The following is a 23,501-nucleotide window of genomic DNA, read 5'->3' on the forward strand; positions in this document are numbered from 1 at the left end:
GCTGGAGCCCACACAGTCTGCTCCTGGGTGGCACCGACGACGTGGCTCTCCCCCCTGTTCTGTGAATCGAGGTGGGGTGGGGGTGGTGTCGGGGGGAGTGGGGGGGGGGGGGTGGAGGAGGCTCTGCACTATTTGTAGGCGTCTTGCTGGGAAGCGAGCACTTCAAAGCCCTCCGTGTTTTTATTACGGGTGTTGTTATGCCGAAGCTCTCCCGCTCCACACTTCGAAAAAATTGTTCCCTGACTCATCCCAGGCTCCCACCGAGGATTTGCCTCATTTAACAGCTGCAAACTACCTGAACGTTTCCGAGCGCTCGAGCCGTTCAGCTCTTCGTGTTTCGCTTCGTATTTTTGTTTTCCGCCTGACTTTTCTGTCGATTAGAGGGGAAGCGGAAGTGGAAACGCTTCTGGTCTTCAGGTGAATAGATTGAGCCGGCCCAACGGAGAAGTTGGACTGCCGTGCGTAACGAGTCCTGTGTCAGACGTCGAAGACAGAAAGTGAAACCCCCCCCCCCCCCAGGGTGGCTATGGCTATGGTTTAACCCGCAAGCATCCCTGCTCCGTCTCGACGTGCTCACATCCTTCAGGCAGCCACGGTGAGAAGGCTGTTGTCATTCCCACGTTGTCATTTGGAGGAAGTCACAGTTCATGTGTAATGTGTGTAAACCGCGCCTTGCTTTCAGTCCCTTGGTGAGGGACGGGAGGAGTACAGGACTTAACCAGTTTTTTAAAAAAAATTAAAAAATTTTTAATAATAATGTAGAGAGGAAATTTTTCAAATTCACAGCGTGAGTAACGTTGATTCTGAACCAGGAAGTAGACGGTGGCGGAGAACTTTTACAGTCGCGGAGGCTGATACAGTCACTCTCACACCCACCCTGACACCCAACATGTGACATCACTGCACTGGAGACTGCGGTGTGTGGTGCTAGTGTGCCGTTGGTCAGCTGGAGCAGGCAGAAGAAGAAGGTGTGATGGAGGATCACAGGAGACTGAGCGGCTGGAGGAATCAGCGGCACTTTGGTAGGGCTCAGCTTCTCCCCCCCTTTCACCTCCTCCTCCTTCTCTTCCTCCTCCTCTGCAGCGCTGTTTCCAGGGCTTGTGTTTGAGCGTCACGTGACCCTGCCGTTGTTGCACAGGCGATAATGCCGCCGCCGCCGCGCGGCGTGGAGCTAGGTGTGATTAAAGACTCGCGCCGCTGCGGAAATATGGCGCCTTTCAGCGTCATGCAGTCGCGCGCCACAGACAGACAGCCCGGCTCCTTTTTTAGCAACGTCCGCAAAAACAAAAACAAAAAACAAAAAACAGAAAAACAAGCGTGGGCACTGCTGCGAAACGAAAAAGAGAAATGATTCCGCGTTACCGACCGCGGTGCTTCTGCCTGCCGGAGGTGACATTGGGGAGGCGGAGGGCTCGCCCTCCAGCAGGTGTGGGGCGGGGAAAAGCTGGCCTCTGACTTCGCCCAGGGGTGTTTATTGGGGCCCGACTGCAGCGACCGGAGCTCTGACGATGGCTACCTGGGGAGAACCCGAGGACAGGTACGCTGAGTCAGACTCACAGGCGCTCGTAGTCAGAGCTGCAGTCAGGGGCTGTGAGTAAAACAGGGGAGTCTGAGACTGAGGAGGAGGAGGCCAGCGCTGTACTCCACAGCAGACCTCTTTATCCTTCTCTGCCCCGAGTGAGCACCTGCTGGGTTTCCACGGCCCCAGCGAGGGGGGAAGGTGAGAGGAGCGCGGTGCCGGCCGCCCACCTCCTGCAGAACGCCGCCCGCCCGCTCCCTCGCTGAAACCGGGAAGAGAAAGCGCTGATGACTCATAGCGGCGCACGCAGCGGCGCTCCATTACCTCTCCAGAGACGAGGAGGGTCAAGTTCGGCTTTCCTGCAAGTCCCCTCCTCTTTCTTCCCCTGGAAACATCGCCCCGTTGATGATTTATTGCCCCCAGCAGTGCATGCTGGGATAGATGGGCTCCCAGTGTAACGTCAGGTGGCTGCTGGTGGCGGTACAACTCAGCCCTGCGTCACCCCCCCCCCCACCCCCCTCCATATACTAAATTACATTTTGACATTAAGCGGACAGTCGTATGCAAAGGTTAAGTACCTTACTCAAGGGCACAATGGCAGTGACCCTGCTGGGAATCAGATCCACGGCCTTGGACTTCCAGGACGTGTTCGCTGATCACCGCACTGCGCTGCCGCTCAGCCTAAATGACTCACTGATGGCCTAGAGTGGCGATGACCAGCTTTTCAAAGGCAGTACTGTGTGCGCCGTATCGGTGGCATAGATTCCATCATGCGCTTTTTAAAAAATCTGCCTGAAAGGATGCAACAAAAAATCGCCTGTTCAGTAAAGCTGAACGTCCTTCAAGTCCGACGCTTATTAAGGTTATTGCTTTAAATGGAAGGATTGTTTTTATTTAATTCACTATTTTCTGATCAGCTTTCCTTGGCCCGAATTTATCTCACTGAATTCCACACGCTGTTGGTCTCATTAGCTTTCCGCTCATCGTTTTGAAATGGCTGCTGGTGTTGAACCTGCACAAGTGCTGCAATTCTGAGTGGGCAATCTCTCCATTGCAAACACGCACAATAGGAGCCATTGTCTGAGTTTGTGAGAGGTAATTGTGCGGTGTGTTTGCACGCGCCCGCTTTTAAAATTGGGAAAAGTGACCCCGACCCGCTCGGAGAATGGCGGCAGACGGGCGGGTCTGAGCGCCGGGAGATAACCGGGCTGTGCCGTTTGCTCGCGGTGTCGCCGGACGCCGGGCTCTTACCGCAGGAGCCGGTGAGCTGAGCCCTCTGCGCTTCCCATGACGCGCAAACAAAGTGAGGAGATGCAGCCTCTTAAAGGAAATTAGCCCACCACCACCACCAGCACGCCCAGGGTGAATGATCCCAGATGGCGGTGGGGGGGGGGCGTGGCGGCAGGGGCAGGGGGGCGGAGGGGGGTGGTGGGATACCGCTGTAGTCACGGGAGAACTGCAGATCAGGCCTAAGCTGGAAGTGAGAGGAGGGGATGAGTAACTCATCATCCTGGATCTCACACCGTAAGGGTGGCAGCGGGGAGGGTGGGCAACAAGTGACAGTGAACTGTGGCTGCTGTGGAGATGAATAATGGGGTGGGGGGTTGGGGGGGGGGGGGGGGTCTGAGTTGCCACGCGGGACTGGCAGAATCTCCCGTCGCGCTCGCTCAGCCTCTCTCTCTCTCTCTCAGCTGAGCGCCTCCTCTGAGCTGCCGCTGTTCCTCCCGTGGCACTGACAGGCTCTCCGAGCGAAGGGGCGAGCCGGAGCGAGGGGGAGGAGCGAGGGGGGGGGGGGAGGGGGAGGGGGGAGGGAGGAGGAGGGGGGGAGGGGGTGGGAAAAAACATCCCAGACAAATTTTTCTGCTGCAGAAAAAAAGGGCTGGCGAGGCTGCGGGGCAGGGGGGATTAGGCAGGAGACAGTGGCTTCGGCTCCACGCCAGGGTCATTAGTCTCTCGCAGGGAGGACAGAAGGTTGTGCTTTAACTTGCAGCAGAGGGAAGGAGGGGGTGGTCTGGGGGGGGGGGGGGGGCGGCTGGGGTGCAGATTCGGGGCACGAGGCTTTGTACGTGTCAACAGCGACAGCGGCGACATCAGCAGAGATAACCTCAGGCCTGACTCTCCTCCAAGTCCGCGCCCCCCCCCTGCTGGAGGACTGGGGGGTGAGTGAGCTGATCCGCTATGCAGCTGCTCCCACTGCAAAGTCACCGCTGGTCCTGAGCATCCTCACCGGCACCCCACAAAGACCACCCAGTCGGGGTGGGGGGGGTGGGGAACGGGGAAACTTAAGCTTCCCGAACCTCCACTGTCTTACCCCACCTCTAAATTGCTCCCTCTGTCTTTTTCCATGACATCCACTTGGGGCCCGAAAGATCAGAGCTGCAGTTCCCAGAGTTCCCTGCCCCCCTCCCCCCCCCCCCCCCCCCTCGCCCTACCCTGCCAGGCCCCGGCACTCCGCGTTCGGAATTCTGCGGCGGTGGTTCTGCCGGCCTGGGGCGCCGCGCCGTGCGGTTACTCCTGGTTGCGTTGGACGGCGCCTCGTTCCAGGCTGATTGGTCGCCCGCCTGCGCGGCTCCCGGAGGTGAGGGAACATTCCACAGGCTGCCCGCCGTCGCTCGGGGGAAACGGGGGGGAACGCTTCCAACGAGAATACCGCCATACCGCCGGGAAGCCCTCCTGGAGGTTTTTCACTGTTTACTTGGGAAAAAAATAAAAAATAAAAAAAAAACGGTTTCTTGCCTGGAGCCAAACGCCCCCCCCCCTTCAGTCGGCTGATTTGCGTTTGGCGAGCCGCTCGTTTAGAAAACCAGAAACGAGGTGTAATTACAGGACTGGCTCCGCTCGTACGGGGGAGTTCTCCCGCTGCGTTGTTTGCTCGTGCCGCGGCTAACGTCGACTCTGTCTCTCGTGGTCAGTGCGGGACTGTGCTGTGAGCTCCAGAAACCCTTTCAACTCGGAGAAACAAACCCCGTCGGGCTTTGTGTTCACAGCAAGATCAAACCATTTATGAGAATAAACATTTGACCCACGTGACTTTCTGAGTGTACTGAGGGTAATAGCTTGTATTTTCAAGCCACTATTAGGAATGTGAATATTACTCAGGAACTTCTATATACCGTATGACTGCTGTTTATTGTAGCTCTAGTAGTGATAAGATGTAGTAGTAGAAGTACTGTTGAATGTCCTCCTCGACTGATTGGAGTTTATTCCTGAAGGTTGAAGTGCCTTGTTGAGAGAAATCAGAGAGCAATTTAGAAGACATCAATATACTGTGCACATTTCGTAAATGCTTTTCTCGTGCTGCTCGTTCAGTTAGAAGATTCTCCACTTTTAGTTTGATTTGCTGAGAGTTGACCCGGACGATTGGCAGTTGAGTTCTGCTAGCTTCAACAAGTAACTTTGCGCATCCCCAAAGCCCTTCAGGTGGTAGTTTGTAGACATCGCTTCGTTGCGTGTCACCTTCTCAGGTTGTGAAACGGAATGGCCTTCTTTTAATATTTCACCTCAGACCTCCCACATTCTCCTGAAACAGGTGTTCAGCCTGGTCCCTTGGGGCTCCCCCCCTGTGACCCCCGGGGTCTGGGGTCGGCTGACCTACGACCCTGTAATTGGAAACGGCGAGCTCTGAAGGGGTTTGGCGGCCGTGTGAAGTGGCGAGGAGGATCAGGATTAAGGGGGCTGCTGTGCGATCGGGTGCTTTGAGGCTTTTTTTTTGGCCGCCATTGTTATTTACTGGTCCGTGGGCTAGTGAGGGAGGGCGGGCTGAGAGCGGGGACCTCGCCGCCACCACCGCCACCGCCGCCGCCGCGGAGTTAACCCGCCGTCCGAGAGGCCCGGCGCTCTGGAGCCTGAGAGGCTCTGTCCCAGCGGGCCGCGGCACGGGCTGGTTTTGGCGGGGCGAGAGCCTCACCCCAGGAATGCGCTCGGATAGCCCTGCTGGTGAGGGGGAAGGGGGGAGGGGGGGAGGGGCGGCGGGGGGGCGGGGGCGGCCCCGTCTCTGACTCCAATCTGCTCCAGTGTGTTTGTGTGGTTTCCGAGGTCACGTGTGGAGGCTTTGGGAATGTCAACGGCTGGCGGTCTGTGTGTGTGTGTGTGTGTGTGTGCGTGTGCGCATATGGGGTGTGTGTGTTTGTGTGTGTGAGAGAGGGAGAGAGAGAGAGAGAGAGGGAGAGAGAGAGGGAGAGGGAGAGGGAGAGAATGTGCTCACGTGTGTGTAGTCAACTTCAGTCTAACTGCATCCAGGTCAGCATTTTGAATCGGTGTGAGCTCAGCATTAAATCAATGAAACACTTTTGAGAAAATGACAGCTGGTTTGAACACCACTGTGTTTGGGACAGGAATGTTAGTAGCTCAAGTCCTGCTGGTGTCAGAGACCTTTGATCCCTGTGACACACAAAAGAAGGTGTGCATTTAGAGAGGCTGGATAGCGCTTTCTGAGCTCTCTCATTCTCCTTCTCAACACAACACGGTGAAGTGATTCCTAAGGCAATGATGACATTACTGTGATTGTGCAGGAAAAAGCTGTGTGCTCACTCAAAGAGAGTAAGACAAAAATACATCATAATAGGAAAATGGTCTTTGGTCATGAACAACCTTTGTATGTAGCGTGGGTTTTGCATTTTGGCCTTTTTGCATAGGACTGTTTGCAGCTGCACTGCAATTGGAGCACACCCCTAAGTCTTCTCTAAACATGGAACTGGTAACCAGAGGGGGGGAAAAGTCAACTCAAAAGCAGCTTTTCAGAAATATTTTTTGTAGTTTGCATCTGCCGTACGGCGATGGAAGAAGCAGCGAGGGCCTGAGGAGGCCCTGTGCAGTTTATCTAACACTCAATAGTGTGCTGTCACTCTCCAGGGTGTTGTGACTTTACGCTGACTTCAAACGCACATAGGAAACTCATGGAGAGACAGAATGAGTATTAACAGAATCTGTCCCAAACACGTGATTCACAGTTCTGAATATACAGCTGTAGCACTGGTAGTTGCTGCAAAACCGTGTGAACAAAAATGAGAACTACTGATAAGGATTAAGAATAGAGATAAGAGGCACGGTGTCTAAGTCATTCTGATTCTTTGGTAAGAAAAAGGAAGTCAGGTATGATTTAGAATTTTTCCCTCTTCCTCTATGAGGGTTTCTCTCGTCGAAGCCATAGAGTTGTGTTTAGAGAACTTCTGCTTTTGTGGTGATACCAATTTAATCCCCCTATCTTAGCTGAATCGACCGACCGGTGTTTCAAACAGTCATGTGACTTTAACGGCATTTCTGAGGCAGGCTGCCAGGGCCTCCAGGGTGGGTCCCCTGTGTTGTCACCCACCACAGCGCCCTCTTCAGTTTTGGAGGACACGTTGGCGTTTCTGAGAAGGGGAACAGGGGCATAGCTGCAGCAGTTTGGTTTGGTCAAGAACTCTCTGCGCAGAGCCTAGGGTGGGCTCATTCACATGTTATTTTTCCCTACCTGATAGGCTAATACCGCTGATTGGCCAGAGATTTAACTTACCTGCTGTCCCAGCTTTAAATTCAGTCCCGATTAGAGGGAAAGAATGAAAATGAGCCGTGCGACTGGTGCCTCGAGGGCCAGATTTCAGTAGCCCTGGGCTAGGGAGGCAGTGTTATGCTGAAATAAACTGCATAAAATACCTGTTTGCATAAAAGATCCACGGAGGCTGTGACAGTTAGATGTGACGACAAGTTAAATGAGGTTATCATACGCACTTTCATACTGAATCCCATCACGGTGTTTCTCTGGGTTTTGAATCTGAGGATGAGTCAGCCGTTTCTTTGTCCACGCCACGTTCTTTGTTCAAACTGAATGCTGTCCACCAGTCATAATGTCATTATGCTGGTATGTGTCCTGAAATAGACAAATGGAGCTGCAGACCCTGGCTTATTAGCATGGAAAGGCAGTACAAAGTGAACACACACACACACACACACACACATACAGAAGCGTACACACACACACACACACACACACGCACGCAGATGCATGCACACACACACACACACACACACTGCTTTTGTGTGTATCAAACAGGTGCAGCCGCTGGGTAAGACAAGTCGCCTCTCTTAGCTGCAGTAAACAGTTCACAGTCACCAAACATCCAAGGCTTCTCTCTTCCAACTTTTATCTGTCTTCTTAAAAATGGATCACTGCTCATGGAGGTTCATCTATGTATTGGTTTGTTACTTCCAAAGCAATAACTTTTTTCTCTTTTTTTTTTTTTTTTGGATAAGGCAGGCAGTGAACATCTCATCATTAGAGTTTTTCAGTAGAACGCTGGGGAAATGTATTTAATTAGGTTATGAGATCTCAACACTTTCCGCAATGATACCCAGACCCAGTCCCGTCTTTTAATGACTGCAGTTATCATCACGCTGACTTTAATGGCTTCACACGGATTTTAATAATATCTTCGGTGATCGCCTGCCTCACACTGCATATGCTGCTACCAACACTCCCAAAACACTTTCAAAAATAATGAGTTACCTCTGTTTCTTAATAAGTAGAATTTAACTAAACTGCATTAATTAAAGCAGTGACAAGAGTGTGTTTTGAGTCTTTTCTCAAGTGTGTTTCGTGCTTTGATGTTAATCAGTTTCTTGGATTTTTTTCCTTTTTTTTTTTCTTCTTCTCATGGTCTTAACTCATGGACATCGCTGATGAATTCAGTGTAGAGCTAGCACATTAGACGGGATAATTTCGTCGCCTTGGCTACTTTTGCGTCACACTTTGTGCCTTCTGCTTTTAAGGATGATGTAATACTCAAATAAAAGGTGTGGTTGCAAGAACATTCAGTGTGTGTTACATTTCTGAAAAATGAGGGCTTGTTCTTGTAAATGCAGGCAGGTGATGTTCTGTCGGCTATCCCCAGCTGTCTGCGCACATCCAGAAGGCATCTGTTCCTCTGCAGTGTTGCATTTGTATCGTATCTTCATTTAAAAAGCTCCATCTCAGGCTCTCCACGTCCCTCCTGCGCAGGACCATAAAGCTTTTTATTTCCTGTTTGGGTGCATAATCAAAAGGAATTTTTTTTTTCTTTTAGCATTGGAAACAAGGCTTTTCCATCCATTTGCCGCGTTCTCATGTTTCTCTGTAAACAAACCTTATTGGCGGTTTTCACCTCACAAATCCGTATTTATGGAGCCCTGGCACTGCAGCTGTGTTCTCTTGTGCCAGCAGAGGTGTGTTTAAAACTGAATGCAAAATTTCATTCTTACATGGAATGTATTGCATGTAAATAAAATAACATTGGAAGTTGTAGCATGTTGAATCTTGTAAGCTATAGGTTCTTGGTTTGAATCAAGGATAAGACTTCTGTGTCCTTGGGCAAGGTACTCTGCATGTGTACAGGTATAGTGTCCATGTGAGACTGTGTGAATGCATGCAAATTGAGCATTTTGTTGATTGTGAAATTATTGAAAAGAATTGAAAGTTGTATCCCTTTTTGGGCATGCACTGTGGCTGAATAAGATGTCCTCCGTTTGCCTACTATATAGAATCCACCATCTTACAGATTTTTATAGATTTTTATTTTGTTGTTGTATCAGTAGCTCAGTCTGGGTTATTTGATTGATAAAAGGACTGTGGGTGGTTAGAAGGCTAGATGGGACCGGGTTGGAGAGGTTGGTGTATGAAAGTATAAAAAACGAACAAAAGCCCCAACAAGCACCATAAATCAATATCGGATCAAGGGTCCAGCCAGAGTAAATGCGTTCACCACCGCCCGAAACCCCCCACCCCCCCAGCACCTCCACCCCCCCCCCCCCACTGCCACCCCCCCTGTCTGGCACGCGTCTGTCACCTCTGACCCCCGAGACAGTTTCATTTTCGTGTAATTCACCGCAGTGACACCCGCATCCCTTCTCGTTTCTGCGCAGATTGGCCCGAATGCCAGGTGCCTCTCCGCTCGGCCTACGCAGTCAACGTCGCGGGACGTCCCGAGGGCGTAACCGCGGGCGACCCGCGTTTATGTACTGCACCCGGGTCTCCTCCCGGCAACCTGAATCGCTCTCAGGACTCGAGCATTAGTCAGGAATTTAAATAAAGTAACTGCGTTTAAAAAGGGCTGCTTGCTCAGTCTCATACTGTAAGGTTCCTCTCAGCTCCAGGCTGTGATTGGCCCTAATTCAAACGTTAAAAAAGAGGGTTGCGTTTCGCCCGCAGCAGTTCCAAGGGTTTTTGACCGTAAGATTATTTTTTTCCTTTTTTCCTTTTTTCCTTTTTGGGGGTATCCCCTTAAAAACAGACCTGTTCTCGTTTTTCTTGGAAGCGGCCAGGTGTGTGTGTGTGTGTGTTCTCACGCGCGTCCGGCCTGGTGACGGCTCGCCGTGTACGGCGTGCGGGGCCGTTAAAGTGGGCTGCTAATGTGCCGTTTCCTCGGGCCGGGCCGCCCGGTCTGCCAAAACAAACCTCCGCACCTGCTGCTCCCCGGCCCAACACGTGCACACGGCCCACGGGGACGCCCCAAAACAGAGCCCCAGCTACTTATTACAGGACCTTAAACACCCCTCTCGTTCTCCTGGATAGTACTGCTCCTACTGCAGTGTGCTTTTCTCATTTCGTGTAAGAAACTCCTCTGTTTTAATTCTGAACATCGGCTGATTTCATTGATCCTTCGCTGTCCCGTGTACGCTTTGCCTCAGTAAACCAGCGTAAACAAACCACGTGAAAAGCGTTATGAAAATACTGTTCGCGTCTGTTTCTGAAGCGGTGTTGCATTTTTGCAAAAATTCCGTCTGCCTGTAGTTGCGTTTCCGTGCCTTAGCGTGCGGCTGTTAACTCTTACGCCAACGCGAGGATGGTTCCCATCAAAATAAAATCAATTCGGATGCGAGCGCCTCGACTAAATTAGCTGCTTCGTACCTCGCCCGGTCTTGAAGTGACGCTTTCAGTTCTGCAATAAAAAATAAAAATAAAAAAACAGGCTTAATCGCGTATCTGTGCTGTGATGTGTTGCGGTGGCGCTTTTGTTCGCGTAAATGCCTCGGCGGGGCCTGTCGCCGATGCGTTTCACGCCGCCCCCGCCCCGCGCTGCTGATGCGCGTCGACCGCACGTTAACAGGAACCCGCCTCGCCGCGCTGCCGCGGTTTCCTGCGTCTTAATTTAGCCGCCCGGCGGCCTCGGCGGGTTCCGCGTTAAAGGGGGGCGAGCGCTCGGGGCGCCCCGCGTTCCACCGCCTCAGATCTTCGCCTCAGAGGCGCACCTGACTAGATTTCGACGCTCTCTCGTCTGTGGGAAAGTTCCACTTCGAAGGGCGAGAGGGAGCCTCGGACTTCCTCCGGCTCTTCCTCGGGGCTGCTGAGATGACGCTGTCCTTTGACCGCGCGCAGAGGAAGGACCATCGCGAGGGTCAGAGGAGAGATCGCGGGTGTGGCTTCTCTGGTACAATGCCGGCAGTGTGCCCGCGGGGTTCACACACAGCGCCCGGTCACGTGACCAGGGTAGTGAAGCGTGTTCCTGCCGTTCGGCCAGCTCCTTTTGTATAGGCCCATGTGTGACTCAGTGGACCTGCGTCACCCGCCCTGTTGTGATCCACACCTTCGCATCAGAATTCCTCACGTCTCTTCGCCACATCTGACCTTTCTGCTCTGCGCGTGTCTTTTTATTTCGTTGTAACCTTGCCGGAGTCTCTGACGCCTTCAGAACCTTGCAGTGACGCTGCAGAAACACTGACGCGTTGCTTCTGTCTCCCGTTAACGTTGTGAGAAGGTTAACCGTCGGCACTACTTTTTATTCCTCCCTGACCCATGCGTTTGCGGGTTCCTGCAGCGATGGAGGGCTCTGTGAGCATGCCTGTGTGTGTGTGCGTGTGTGTGTGTGTGTGTGCATGTGTGTGTAGGTGTGTGTGTGTGTGTGTGCAGGTGTGTCTGTGTGTGTGTGTGTGTGTGCATTTGCGTGTGTCTGTGTATATGTGTGAGTGTACAGTATGTGTGTGTGTGTATGCATATGTGTGTATGTGTGTGTGTGTGTATGTATGTATGCATGTGTGTGTAGGTGTGTGTGTGTGTATGTATGTATGCTTGTGTGTGTGCATGTGTGTGTGTGTGTGTGTACGCGTGTATGTATAGCACAGCTTGGGCCACTGCAGTTGTCTTTCCCCTGCAGTTTCAGCCAGCCTGGAATGAGTGTAATCCCAGCAGCCACACAGTGAGGAGCTCTGTGGTGGAGGGAAGAGCAGCCTCTGTATGCAGGTCTATCAGGACGATTAGATGCTGGAACTCTCTTATCTGGCCCCTCTGTCAGGTGTGGTCTCACTGAACAGAATGCAGCATCATCTGGCACATAAACACTGGACAGTGATACCAGTGCAGTTTACAGTCCTTCAGCTTTTGATGGAGCTGGAGCTTCCAAGGAGCATTGCACTCATATAACAGGGGAAAATAAAAATTGCATGTTTTCTTGTACTTCACCTTTACTTCACTGTGTTTCTATGTTTCTCGAATTTGAAGGTGTATTTGGCTTGGCGATTAATTCTATTTAAACATAAATGTGGTGCTGTGACTAATTGTATTCAATGCAGTTGTCGCCTATTTTTGATAAACTGTTCATTTAAAAACACACCTGTTTAATTGGAAAGTCCCTGTTACTGCACTGGACATGTTAATACTAGCCCTTGTATTCTTGGCTACTCAGGAATACAGTATGCTACTCTAAACTACTAACCGCCTTAAGCTGTAGTAAGCTACTGTTTCAGTCCATATATTTGTGTGTCCGTTTATAAACGCTGGCCTGATTGATTTGTTTTTGTCTGACTAAAAATAGAAGCAGGGAAACGGTCTCTGCTGACTGATAATTGGGGCAGGGTAGCGGATTTTCGTCCGTGCGCTGGGTACTCCTGCCTCCCGATTTTGACAGTAATGGTGGGCGAGCGGCACGAAAGGAGAAGGGCGTGATCCTGACGGCATCGGATTGTCCATTAGCTCCGCTGTGGCTGCGCACATGCACGCGCGGGCGAGCGGGCGAGCGGGTAGGGGGGCGGGCGGGCGGGCGGGGCACGCTCCGTTTGCTAACGGGACGGTGTGAGCGTGTCTGCGGTGCCGTGCCGTGCCTGCGGTGGGCACGGAGGGTTCCCTTTCGTGAGGCAGCCGTCGCGGGGCGTCTGTCTCCGCGAAAAAGCCCCCCCCCAGCCACCGACACGGCCAATCGCGGCTCTCCGGAATTCGCCGCGGTTTCCGCCGACTAAGTGCTTTTCCTTGTAGCACTCCAGGTGATTCCTCCTGCGTGTCTTTAAAAAAAAGAGGACATGAAAGTCCACGCCGGGATGCTTGTTGATGCTCGACTCGGTCCTTTCATTTTCGTCTCTCTCTTTCTCAGCCCTCTCTCTCCCTCAGCGGATCATGCGTGATTATCCCCGGCTCCTCCTGCAGGGGATGCTGGGATGCGTGGAGCATCCCGCTCTATAATCACTCTTCTCTCTCTCAGTGTTAATTCTGTGTCGCACGCTCTGTGAGGCTCTTAGTCTCTCTGCTTAAATGTTTGAGCAGTTGATACCCTGCCGACGGCACCGCGTGAGGCGAAACGGAACAACAACTGGAAGCTTTTCAGCGGCCCTCCCCCTGTCGCCACAGCTTCTGTCTGGGGTGTGTGTGTGTGTGTGTGTACGTGTGTGTGTGTGAGTGTGTGCGTGTGCGTGTGTACGTGTGTGTGCGCGTGTGTGTGTGTCTACGTGTGTGTATGTGTGTGTGTACGTGCACGTGCGTGTGTGTGTGTGTGTGTGAGTGTGTGTGTGTGTGTGTGTCTACGTGTGTGTATGTGTGTGCGTGTGTGTATATGTGTGTGTACGTGCACGTACGTGCGAGTGTGTTTGTGTGCGCGGGCACACGTGTGTGTGTATGTGTCTACGTGTGTGTGAGTGTGAATGCGTGCAGGTGTGCTTGTGTGCGTGCATGTGTGCCTATGGTGTGCCTCTGAATGTGTGCTGCTGCTATTTCTGTTTGCTTGCGCATGGATTTATGTATGTGTGTGTGCATGGCGTGTGTGTGCACTTTGTTTGAGAGTTTGAGACTTAAGCTGTACCGTGTCACTTCCTCATCTTGTGACAGCAGCATGTCCTCCCCTTCTATGCAAATATTCTTGAGTTAACATAGTTCTGTGCAGACTACTCCCATTCCAGGGAAAACTGTGTGTGTGTGTGTGTTTTCGTTTTGTGTGTCTGTGTGTGTCTGTGAGAGAGAGAGAGAGAGAGAGAGAGGGACAGGGACAGGGGAAATGATGGTAGAATTTTTTGTAAGAATCACTGGTGAGATATAGAGAGTCTAACACCAGCCACCCATGTCTTCTCCTTTCATGGTGAGCACTACACTGCCTGACCACCAGGGGGAAACTCTGAGTCCAGACGCTGCTTTAGCACAAAATGCTTCTCCATCTGTGCTGGAGCCCCAGACAATAGGCCTGGGGGAGAAAATGAGTGGCTTCTCTAAGGAGGTGCAAAATTCCTTGGAGCCAGGCAGATTTCGCTAGTCCCCCCACAACAACCCCCCACCCCCCCCCCCTTCTCTGAGGTTTCTACTCAGAAATGTCAAATAATGGCCCGCCGCATGCTGTCCCTCTTTGCAAACAGGATCCTTTTATTGAAGGCTGAGTCTGGCTTGCTGCTTTTCAGATGGTCTTCTGGATCACCCCGAAATCACATATTCTTTGCTCTCCGGCGGACTTGAACTCCCTGCTGGTAGATCCCCTTTGTTAAATGATATTTGCTCCTGAATAATTCATCTCGGTCACTAATGTATTATTCAAGCACACGTTAAGTAAGTGCCGCGCGCATACGTTCAGCCCTCTCCCTTGTGTTGGGCCTAAATAAAATTAGAGTAATGTCCCATTCACAAAATGCTTTCCTCCCCTCTCTGGAGCCTAAAAGAGTATTAATGTTATCATTACTGTTGTGGATTTTATTTTTATGAATCCACTGGGGGAGCTGAGTTAATTTGACCTAAAGCCGTGTGTGATTTTGGAAGTAAATTAATTAAATTAGCCTCTAAATGTGGACAGTAGGCTATTACCATAATACTTTTTTTATTTATTTATTTATTTATTTTTTTGGCTTGCTCCGTTGATAGAATCAGCATTAAGTCTCTTAGCGCAGATGAATTAGTGCCGCGGAGGTCTGTGGAGAATAAGCAGGGATTGATTGTGACGTGGTTTTAAGCCGGTGCACTCTTTCCGCGGTCCTCCCTGGCTCTGAGTGGCCTAATGGAAACCAGCTGGACCGAGGAGCCGGCAGACGCAGGCGGAGAGGGGGGGGGGCGACACACGATGGGGGTAAAACAGGAGTGACGGAGGGGCAAAGGTCAGCGGCTGGGAAATAAAGCGATCCTGGGTGCCGAAGAGGCCAGTTGGCGGCCTTTAAATCTCCCCGGTGTTCGGTTCACGTCTGGTCCATTTTGACCGGCGTGCAGAGGAGACTCAAAATGGGAGCCTCCACCCTCTGAGCCGAGTGAAAATGCCTCTACTTACTGAGGATATTATTCGCTTAGAGCGGGTGCTTCGCCGCTATCCAGGGAAGCAGTTCTCTCTTTTATGTGCAGTCTGCTTATACAAGTAGATATGCCTTGGAGTAGATACAGTAAAGTACCCCAGTGCTCAAGAGTGCAATGGCAGTGCCCCAGCCTGGATTTGAACCCTCAGCCTTCCAGTTAATAGTTCCCCGGCCCCATCTTACATTGTTACATTGTCATCACAGGGGACAGCATTGCTTAAATAACACATTTCGGCTGCAATCATTTTGGAGTGTGCAGTTTCTCAAAATCTGACCTAGAATTACAGTGCTTAGCACACCCCAACCCCCCCCCCCCACCCCCCAAACCGCTTCCCCCTACCCCACCCCTCCCCCCAATACTGCTTTGATGGGTCCTAATTAGTTTGGCTCCAGCATAACTCATTACCTGGCACTTTAACACAAGATCCATCAAGTCCAGTTCAGAAGTTCCCAGAGAGGCAAATAAATTTGGGGGGGTTATGCTGGGGGAGGGGAGGGGAGGGGAGGGGAGGGGGGGGTGCTTTTAGAAACCTCCCTGTCCTTGGCCACCATTAACTCCCAAATGGAGCGACCTTGCGGGTCTGGAAGCCGGCTTGCCGCCCCCCCCCCCGCCCGCCCGCATCAGCGAGCCGCGGGACGGAGGCGAGCGCTCGTTTAGGCAAATGGCATGTGTCATTCCGCGCGGGGAGGCGGAGATATGGCGGCGCCGCCCGGCCGGCCGCGGGATGGGATTCAGCGATGCTTCGCCGCGGCTGGCCGCGCGGGTAAATATAGCCTCTTTAGCTCCGCCGCTCTGCTGGCCTGATGCATATTTATTGATGATTATACAGTGTACCTGTTCTCTCCACAGCTGTCATTTTCCACCGTCTTGTCAGCGCGGGCAGGCCGGCCCGATCGGCGACTGTAGCTGAGGAGTCTGCACTTCTGAGGAGCCACACGGGGCTTTGAAGTGCCGGCTCCCCCCCCCCGCCCACCCCCCCCCGAAGCTTCTGAGCCATTGTCCCTCTCATTGTACTGTAAATTCCCCGCTTGTAATCTCCACGCAATGCATCTCTGATGCCGCTACTTTGTTATCCTGGCTTTGTAAGGGGCTGGCGTTATGGGGTTGATCCTGAGTGATTTGGACAGCTCTCCCTAACGGAGATGGATGGGGTCAGGTGTTGGCGACTATTCATTGTGAAGCGCGGTAATTAGGCCTGGCTGTGGATTGGCGGCGTACTGTACGCCGCACCTTCTCCCCGGTTTCTATAACAACACGATGCATATCTGTGGATGGAGGTAAATATAGATTAGCTTTATTCATAAGTGTGGGGTTCCTAATGAGTTTCCCGTGTGCAGATTGTACCATGTGACGCTGTGTATGTAATGGACGGTGGGACTGCAGTTGCAGTGAAAGAGATCTGTGTGATTCTCAGAGATTCATACTGTTAGCCATGGGTGCTCTGTGAGCCCTATTGCCTGTATCTGGCTGTAGTGTGCTTTAACTGAAGGGGATGAAATGGCTGTAATGGGCAATGCCTCAGTTTTCACAGGGCTGGGTGAAGCCAGGCCTTCTTTGCCATCTTTTTTTTTTTGTATTAATCCAAAAGTGAGTCACCTGACCCCTCTTGTGCACTTAGTCTCTTTTTAGGGATGTTTGTGTTGGTCTCAGGGGAATGGGGTGCATGTGAGCAGACCTTGCTCCTGCAGGTGTGCACCTGGCACCTGATGCAGACCACCCAATGCTACTTTAACGGATGAGAAATGGGCAGGTTGCATTTTCCACAAGCCTTCCTTTCTCTCTGTACCCCTGTGTTTATCGGTGTGTGTGTGTGTGTGCACGTGTGTCTGTGTTTGTGTGCGTGTGTGTGTGTGTGCACGTGTGTCTGTGTTTGTGTGCGTGTGTGTGTGTGTGTGTGTGTGTGTGTGTGTGCACGTGTGTCTGTGTTTGTGTGCGTGTGTGTGTGTGTGCACGTGTGTCTGTGTTTGTGTGTGCGTGTGTGTGTGTGCGCACGTGTGTCTGTGTGTGTGTGGATGTGTGTGTGCGTGTGTGCATGCGTGCGTGTGTCTGTGTGCGTGTGTGTGTGTGTGTGTGTGTGTGTGCTTAAAATGACAGAGAGAGAGGGGAGCCTAGAGCTGCAGTCAATAAGTATCAAAAATTGTTCTTTGTAGATGACTGATATTTGTTGTCTGTGTGAGGTTCTGATTTCTTATGCAGTTTCTAAAATGTCTTTTAGAAGATGACAGCATCATCCATCTACCCCAACTGCGTGAACAGAGCTTTCAAAGTGAAAGAAAATGAGAAGCAAGCTATTTTCTCCTTGGCAATCTGCACATTTTTGGGTGAAGACTCAAATCCTTGACACAAGGGGAAAAAAAGAAAAATCATGACTAAGACAAGCTTTTAATTAGATGACTTTTGCCACAGGGCAGTGAGTTTTAATAGTGGTTTAATTAATTAGGTGCTGTAGACTAGAGGGCGATTCCTCGTAGTCCTGAATAATTATGAAAATATGAAGATTGAGAGGCGTACATTCATATTCATGTGAAATTAATTCTAGATAAACAGCTTTTTCCCCAGCTCATCTTCTGTTGTGTAAAGATTTTCTGGTTTATTCATTAGAAATGGAAATTACAGTTTAAATACAGTTAAATATGTTTTTTTCCAGTGCTCTGACATGCCATGAGTTTTCGTTTTCGGATCGAGTATTTCACCTCTCTGTGACATCAGCACAGCAACGAGTCCGCTAATGTAACATTTCTTTCTTCGTGTATTTTACCAAGCACTCTTTGCTGTGCTGATGGAAAAGTGCTATGTGAATAATGACATCATTAGGTGTGTCTAATTTGTCATTTGGTTATTACAGAGGCAGGTTTAATCCAGGCGGTACCAGCAGCCTGCTGTATGTACTGCTCAGTGGGTTTTGGGAAAAGTTGCGGGGGAAAAGAAAACAAGGAAAATTTGCCTCAAGCGTTGAATATAGTCCTCTGCCCTCCGGTTTATCTCTTTCACTGCAGACATTAGCCCATGGCATAGTGTGTCCTTTTGTGGTTCAAAGGCAGGCCGCCACACCCTTTTTCCCATAATCCCTCACCTCAGGATGACGCGACATCACACGGTGACCTCTGGGGCCAGAGGTCACGTCTCCAGAGGAATTCCTACTTCATATATTGAGCCACATGGTAGGGGCCACAGTCCCCGCCCCCCGTTACCCCACATGATTAATGGTGCGGGCAGAGAATCGTGGGTATTTTAAGTAGGGGAGATCATTTTTTTAAAAAAGGTTATCTACCGCTTAGATGTCAGTGACCCCTCCCCGGTCCTATCGTCCCATAGTCGCTCAATCAGTCAAGCCTGCTGCTTGGAGAGATAGGGCCAGTGACAACACGACCTCTATTGATTTCCCTGTCTGTAAAACAATGCCACCCTGGCCTTTCACTGGATGAGACTGAGAGTCTCAGTAAACACAGGAGGAAAGTGCTGCTTGGCCTTCCCACTGAAACCGAGCTCGCCCCGCCATTACCACAGAGAGAGAGAGAGACACCGCGGTGCTCTGACCCACTCAGGAACACACATATGCTCTCTCTCTCTCACACACACACACACACACAGGTACACACACACGCACACACATACACACACACACACACTCATATGGCACATGCACACACGCACACACACACGCGGAGACAGTCACGGCTCTGCTCTGAAACCTGATAACTTAATGGCTTGTTTCAACTGTCCTTAAGGGCCATCAGACCGCAGGCGTCCGGGTGACAGTTTTATTGGCAGGACGGCAATGTCAGAGGAATCGTTCGCTATTTACCGCGCCGAGGCCGCGACTTTGCAAGGAGACAGTTAGCATAAATTCTTATGAAAGATCCGTTATCACTTCATTGAGCTGAAGGCGGGGCCCACTGAAAGCTATGCAATAACACACCAGTGCCCAACTCTGCTCAGCGTGCCGATACATTAGATAGGCCTCGCCTTATTTATAGCTGAGTGCCATCGCATTACAGGACGCCAACTTCTCTCTTCCTCTTTTTTTCTTTTTTTTTTTCTATATCCCGCCCTCCCTCTCTTCCCCTTCAACTATCATTTAATTTTATGGGGAGCTTTAAAATAGGGGCATATTATTCCCGGCTTCTTTTATTCGGGGGGGGAAGGATATTGATGTCCGCCATAAGTCATGCCCGTCGCGGCGTTGCCGTGGAGAGGCGCGTGATGAATGGGTGACGGTCGCTGCGCGTTTGAGCACCGCTGCGGCGGCGGCCCGCGCGGGTCCCGGCGCTCGTCAGCATGCAAACTGCTCGATTAGGGGAGGAAACGGGGCGTCTCTCTCTCTCTCTCTCTCTCTCTCTCTCTCTCTCTCTCTCTCCCTCTCCCTCTCTTTCTCTCTCGGCCGCGCGCGGACAGCGGAGAGGGATGGTGATGGCTGCTGATGGCAGGGAAGGGTCTCGGTGATCTCTCAAGGAGAGAACAGAGCCGCGCCGTTCCCCCCCCCGGGGCGCGCGGAAAACGTCGGGCCGCCATTGCTCGGCGGCCGGACGCCCGTTTAGCTGTTCCGCGGGAGAGCGGGATTCATTCGCTTTTAAAGCCCCTCTTCTCTGGCTCTTGTCACACAAGCGCCTGGGCACATTATTGCCCCCCGCCCCCCGCCCCCACCACCCCTCCCCAATGTGACTCCTCCATGGGGGAGAAGCTGTTTCTGTCCCACTCCTCGCTATTTATGCTACTGTTTGCTATAAAAACAACAAACAGACTCAAGAACAATTTCAAGCAGACTCCAGAGCAGTGTGGCGTGTGCTAAGGAAGTGACTTCCCTTACCGCGCGTTGTGGTGTTCTGCATGCGCCCGTCTAGTTCAATTTGCATGTCGTATTAGGGGCTGCCATTTGCCACCTTTTCTCAGCTGCGTGCGTAGCACCCTGGGCCCCCGTGTCTGTGTCTGCTCGTGTTTCGGCTGAAGTTCTCACCTCTGACTTTTGATTGAAAAAAAAAAAAAAAGTGTGAGTCGAGCTCAGCTGCGCCGCAGTACGCTCCGCCCCGCCCCTCCCCTCCCCTCCCCTCCCGGACGCTGCAACACGCGTGTTTATCTCTCCGCGCCACTTTTAACCATCTGTCACTCAAAGCTGTGGCGAAGACAGGAAGGAGGTGTCAGTGGCAGGAGCGGAAGCCGCTCGCACCTGTGACTCGTTAGGCGTTTGAGGGGCCGATGGTCTCGCGCCTGCCTGCAGGCCGGGGCGCGGACACCTGCTTATTTTTACACTTACCCTTTCTGCTCCCCGCGCCGCCACTTCCTGCTGCGCGCGATCTGACAGGCTGCAGACGAGTCACGTGGCCTTGTGGGCGTGTGTGTGTGTGGATGTGTGTGTGTGTGTGTGTGCATGTGTGTGTGTACCCATGCATCCGGATATGCGTATGTGTGTGTGTATGTGTGCAGTATATGTGTGTGTGTTTGTTTACCCGCACATATGAATATGTGTATGTGTGGTTGAGGTAATGTTAGTATGGCAGTATGTTGTTGGGGGGATATGGATTATCCTTTTTTTAAGAAATATAGTTTATTTAATTAATTGCTTCAGACAAGAATGCGAATGTTCAAAGGAGGAGATTTGCACTCCAATTTTATTATTTGTCTAATGAGGTTTTTGAAATGGGGTCTCAGTTCTGGTCGTTCGTCTTTGAGGAAGGGCTGATTTTTTTTCTTCTTCTTATCCTGCGAGTGTTTTTCCCCCCCTGGTTACAGAAGATTTGCGCTCTGTTTTGTAGAACCACTCCTATCGCACGCCTCAAACGCAGTATTGCGGGCGAACGCGCTCGTGAAGCCGTTGTAAAATGCAGCCCTCGCAGTGCTTCTCAGTGCACGTTTATGACCGTTCGCCCCAGCTTGTATTACAGCTGACATTCACGGTTTATTCAGAACACTTCAACTCCTCACAAATGGTCTTTGTCTAATGAACCTGAAAAGTGACCCTGAAGCCTTTGATTAGCGGGGAAAATACGCCATCGGACGGGCCTCCCTGGGTTGAGACTGGACGCTTTTCGGCACCTTCCTCTTCCTCGTGAAGCTGTCAGAGGATACGTGTCCCGGCGGCCTTCCGGGCGTCGCCAGCCGAGTGTGAGGGACTTCCACACGCCTGTCACCACGACCGCAGCAGCCGTTTCCATCCGCACACCGCGCCTCACGCCGGTTATAAGTGTTTAGATGATGCAGCCGTTAATAATTTATCCCGGGAGTTGAAAGTTCTGTGCTTAACGGGTTAAGTGCTTTGTTTCAAGAGCAATAAAATTTGTATCGGGCCCATGAATAAAAGATGATCATTTCCAGCTGGGTAGTGCTGCCAGGGATTTTTGTTTTTATTTTTATTTTTATTTCATTTTATTTGACTTTTTTTTTGCTCTAACGCAGTAGATTGACAGTTAAAAAAAATAGACTAAAGATGTGTTCCACAGTTTGGCAGTTCCTCAATCTTTTATTTTTCTGCGCAAAGCAGGAACACTTTACAGCTTCTCATTTTGCTTCTCATCTCTTCCCTCAACAACAACAAAAAAAAATGTTGCCTGGCTTATCCCTTCCTTTGAAGTTTTATATGCTTTGGCAAATGGTTTTCCTCAGAAGTCTCGAAGAAACTTTTGTACTTTGTGGTATCAGAGCTCACCTACGTCTTTAACCGAGTGTGTACGATGGCCGTTAAGCGCTTCCATCCCACCGCTGTGAAATATCGGGAAAATGAGGTGTTCAATCGAACATTGCTATCAGAGTTCTGGAGGAGGGTCTGTCTAACTCTGTGGGCCGGGCTCCAGACCCCAGACCAGTCCTGCATGTTAAGGAGGTTAAGATTAGTTCGTGTAATCCTAATTCCCCTGAGACGCACAGTAAAGGGATGCCTTGTGTTTGCCTGCGTTTCCCCCATAGATGCGGACAGGCTCTTGGGCTGTCTGTTGGGCCGGGAGATAAGGCCCCAGTGAGGGGTCTGCTCTCTGATAGGCTGCATGGCTGCCATTGGCTCTGGTCTTTCCAGCTGGACCCGTGAGGGCAGCAGGCTGTCTCAACGCGCTGTCATGCGCTGACCTCTGTGAGTTATGACCCAGGAAATTGACTCCTGATCCTTTCAAAGCCCCTGGGTCAGAGGTTAGAGCGTCCGGCCATGTTGCTAGGGTCACTGTGGCTCCTTTGCACCCCACCCCCCCTTTCCCTTTCATGAATAAAATGTAGATTCAGGGGTCCCAAAACAGGAAATGTGGCCAAGGACAAATATTTTTGTGTGTTTGTCTTTTTATTGTGAATATAAATGTATTGCTGTATGACTGTGTATCCGCCATTTATAACAGTGTTTTCTGTTAGGTAGTTAACCACAATAAGAGTGCATGCAGTGCACCTAAATGCATTTCTTTCCTCCACACTGTGGTGGGTGGGATCTTGCGGTTTATGGTTTCCTTTTGTTTTTAATTCTGAACCTCGGATGCTGGAGGAGTGCTCTGCAAACGCTCGGCTGATGCATTGTGTTGATGGAGCATCAGTGTTTCGTGGCCAGGTTGTCTGTTATAAACGAGGAAAAGAGCACCAGGGGATCTAGCAGCAGAGAGGCAGCTAGCTACAGCACCTGCTTCTTATCTCTTTACCAATTTATGGATCCAGTTTTTTTTTTTGTTTTTTTTGCAAACGCTGGCACTCTATCCGTTTCCCCCCCTCTAAACGCATTCCCGCCAGCTCGCGTGACAGCCAGCCGGCAGATGCTGCCGTCACCCGCGCACCGCCATCATTTCCTTAGTGGAGTGTAACGGGGATCCTGTTTGGGCATCTTCCCCCCTCCCCCTTATTCCCCCCCCTCCCCCCTTATCCCCCCCCCCCTCCCTCCACAGCTGTCACAGGTGGTGCTCAGCGGAGGAATCATCACCCTGCCAAGGCGCGCAGATGCGACGTCCCGTTTACCGCGTTTACCGCGACCTGAAAGCGCGCCCCCCCCCCCCCCTTCCGCCCTCCCCCCACCCCTCCCCCCAAAACCCCGCTCTGCCGCTGCTTGCCACAGCCCTGTGTACTCACACCCATGGAGGTGCGAAAACCGTCTCCGCCTCGCTTTTAGCAGTCAGAGGCGTAGCGCTGCTCTTACTTTCAGATGAGCTTCTCCCCCCCCCCCCCCCCCCGAGATTCCTCCACACCTTGTGCTCATTAGATTCAGTTTTGCCTTTTGCTGTGAACACATTGAAAGAAGAGCTTCCTGTTTGTTGGCATTCCTCAAACCGGGCCTGGTCGGAAGAGAGAGATGTCCTCATTCGGCTCAGGACTTCCTCCTTTCGCTCCTTTGCTCCACAGTACCGATGCTAGGCCTTCGCTTTCCTGTTTGCGCTTATTCACACTGTATGCGCCTCAAATTGTGAGGCCCTTCTCATCTACATCAGTCCAGTGTTCTCCTGTGAGCGCTAGCTTCCGCAGTTTCAGAGATGAAAGCCCAGTGTGTTGTTTATGGGTGCAGTGCGGTACAGTGTTCACAGAGAGGCAGTAGGCGGTGGTGTGGCCTGCTCAACG

The 23,501-nt window shown here is 51.5% G+C and overlaps 1 protein-coding gene across 3 annotated transcripts in view; it reads left to right on the forward strand.

Moving 5' to 3' along the window:
* The window catches only part of gse1b (Gse1 coiled-coil protein b), a 285,689-nt gene that overhangs the window by 97,783 nt on the left and 164,405 nt on the right, over positions 1–23,501 (forward strand). Inside the window, exon 1 of one of the 3 annotated variants that reach the window (XM_064313835.1) lies at positions 841–1,022. The exons of the other annotated variants lie outside the window; for them this stretch is intronic. Coding sequence (XP_064169905.1) covers positions 974–1,022 — 49 coding nt within the window. The 5' untranslated portion in view covers positions 841–973. Of the gene's footprint in view, positions 1–840; positions 1,023–23,501 lie in introns of those variants that run through there. 3 annotated transcript variants of the gene reach the window in all.

The sequence above is a fragment of the Anguilla rostrata genome, chromosome 16 (genome assembly GCF_018555375.3).
Source record: "Anguilla rostrata isolate EN2019 chromosome 16, ASM1855537v3, whole genome shotgun sequence".
NCBI classification, from domain to species: domain Eukaryota; kingdom Metazoa; phylum Chordata; class Actinopteri; order Anguilliformes; family Anguillidae; genus Anguilla; species Anguilla rostrata.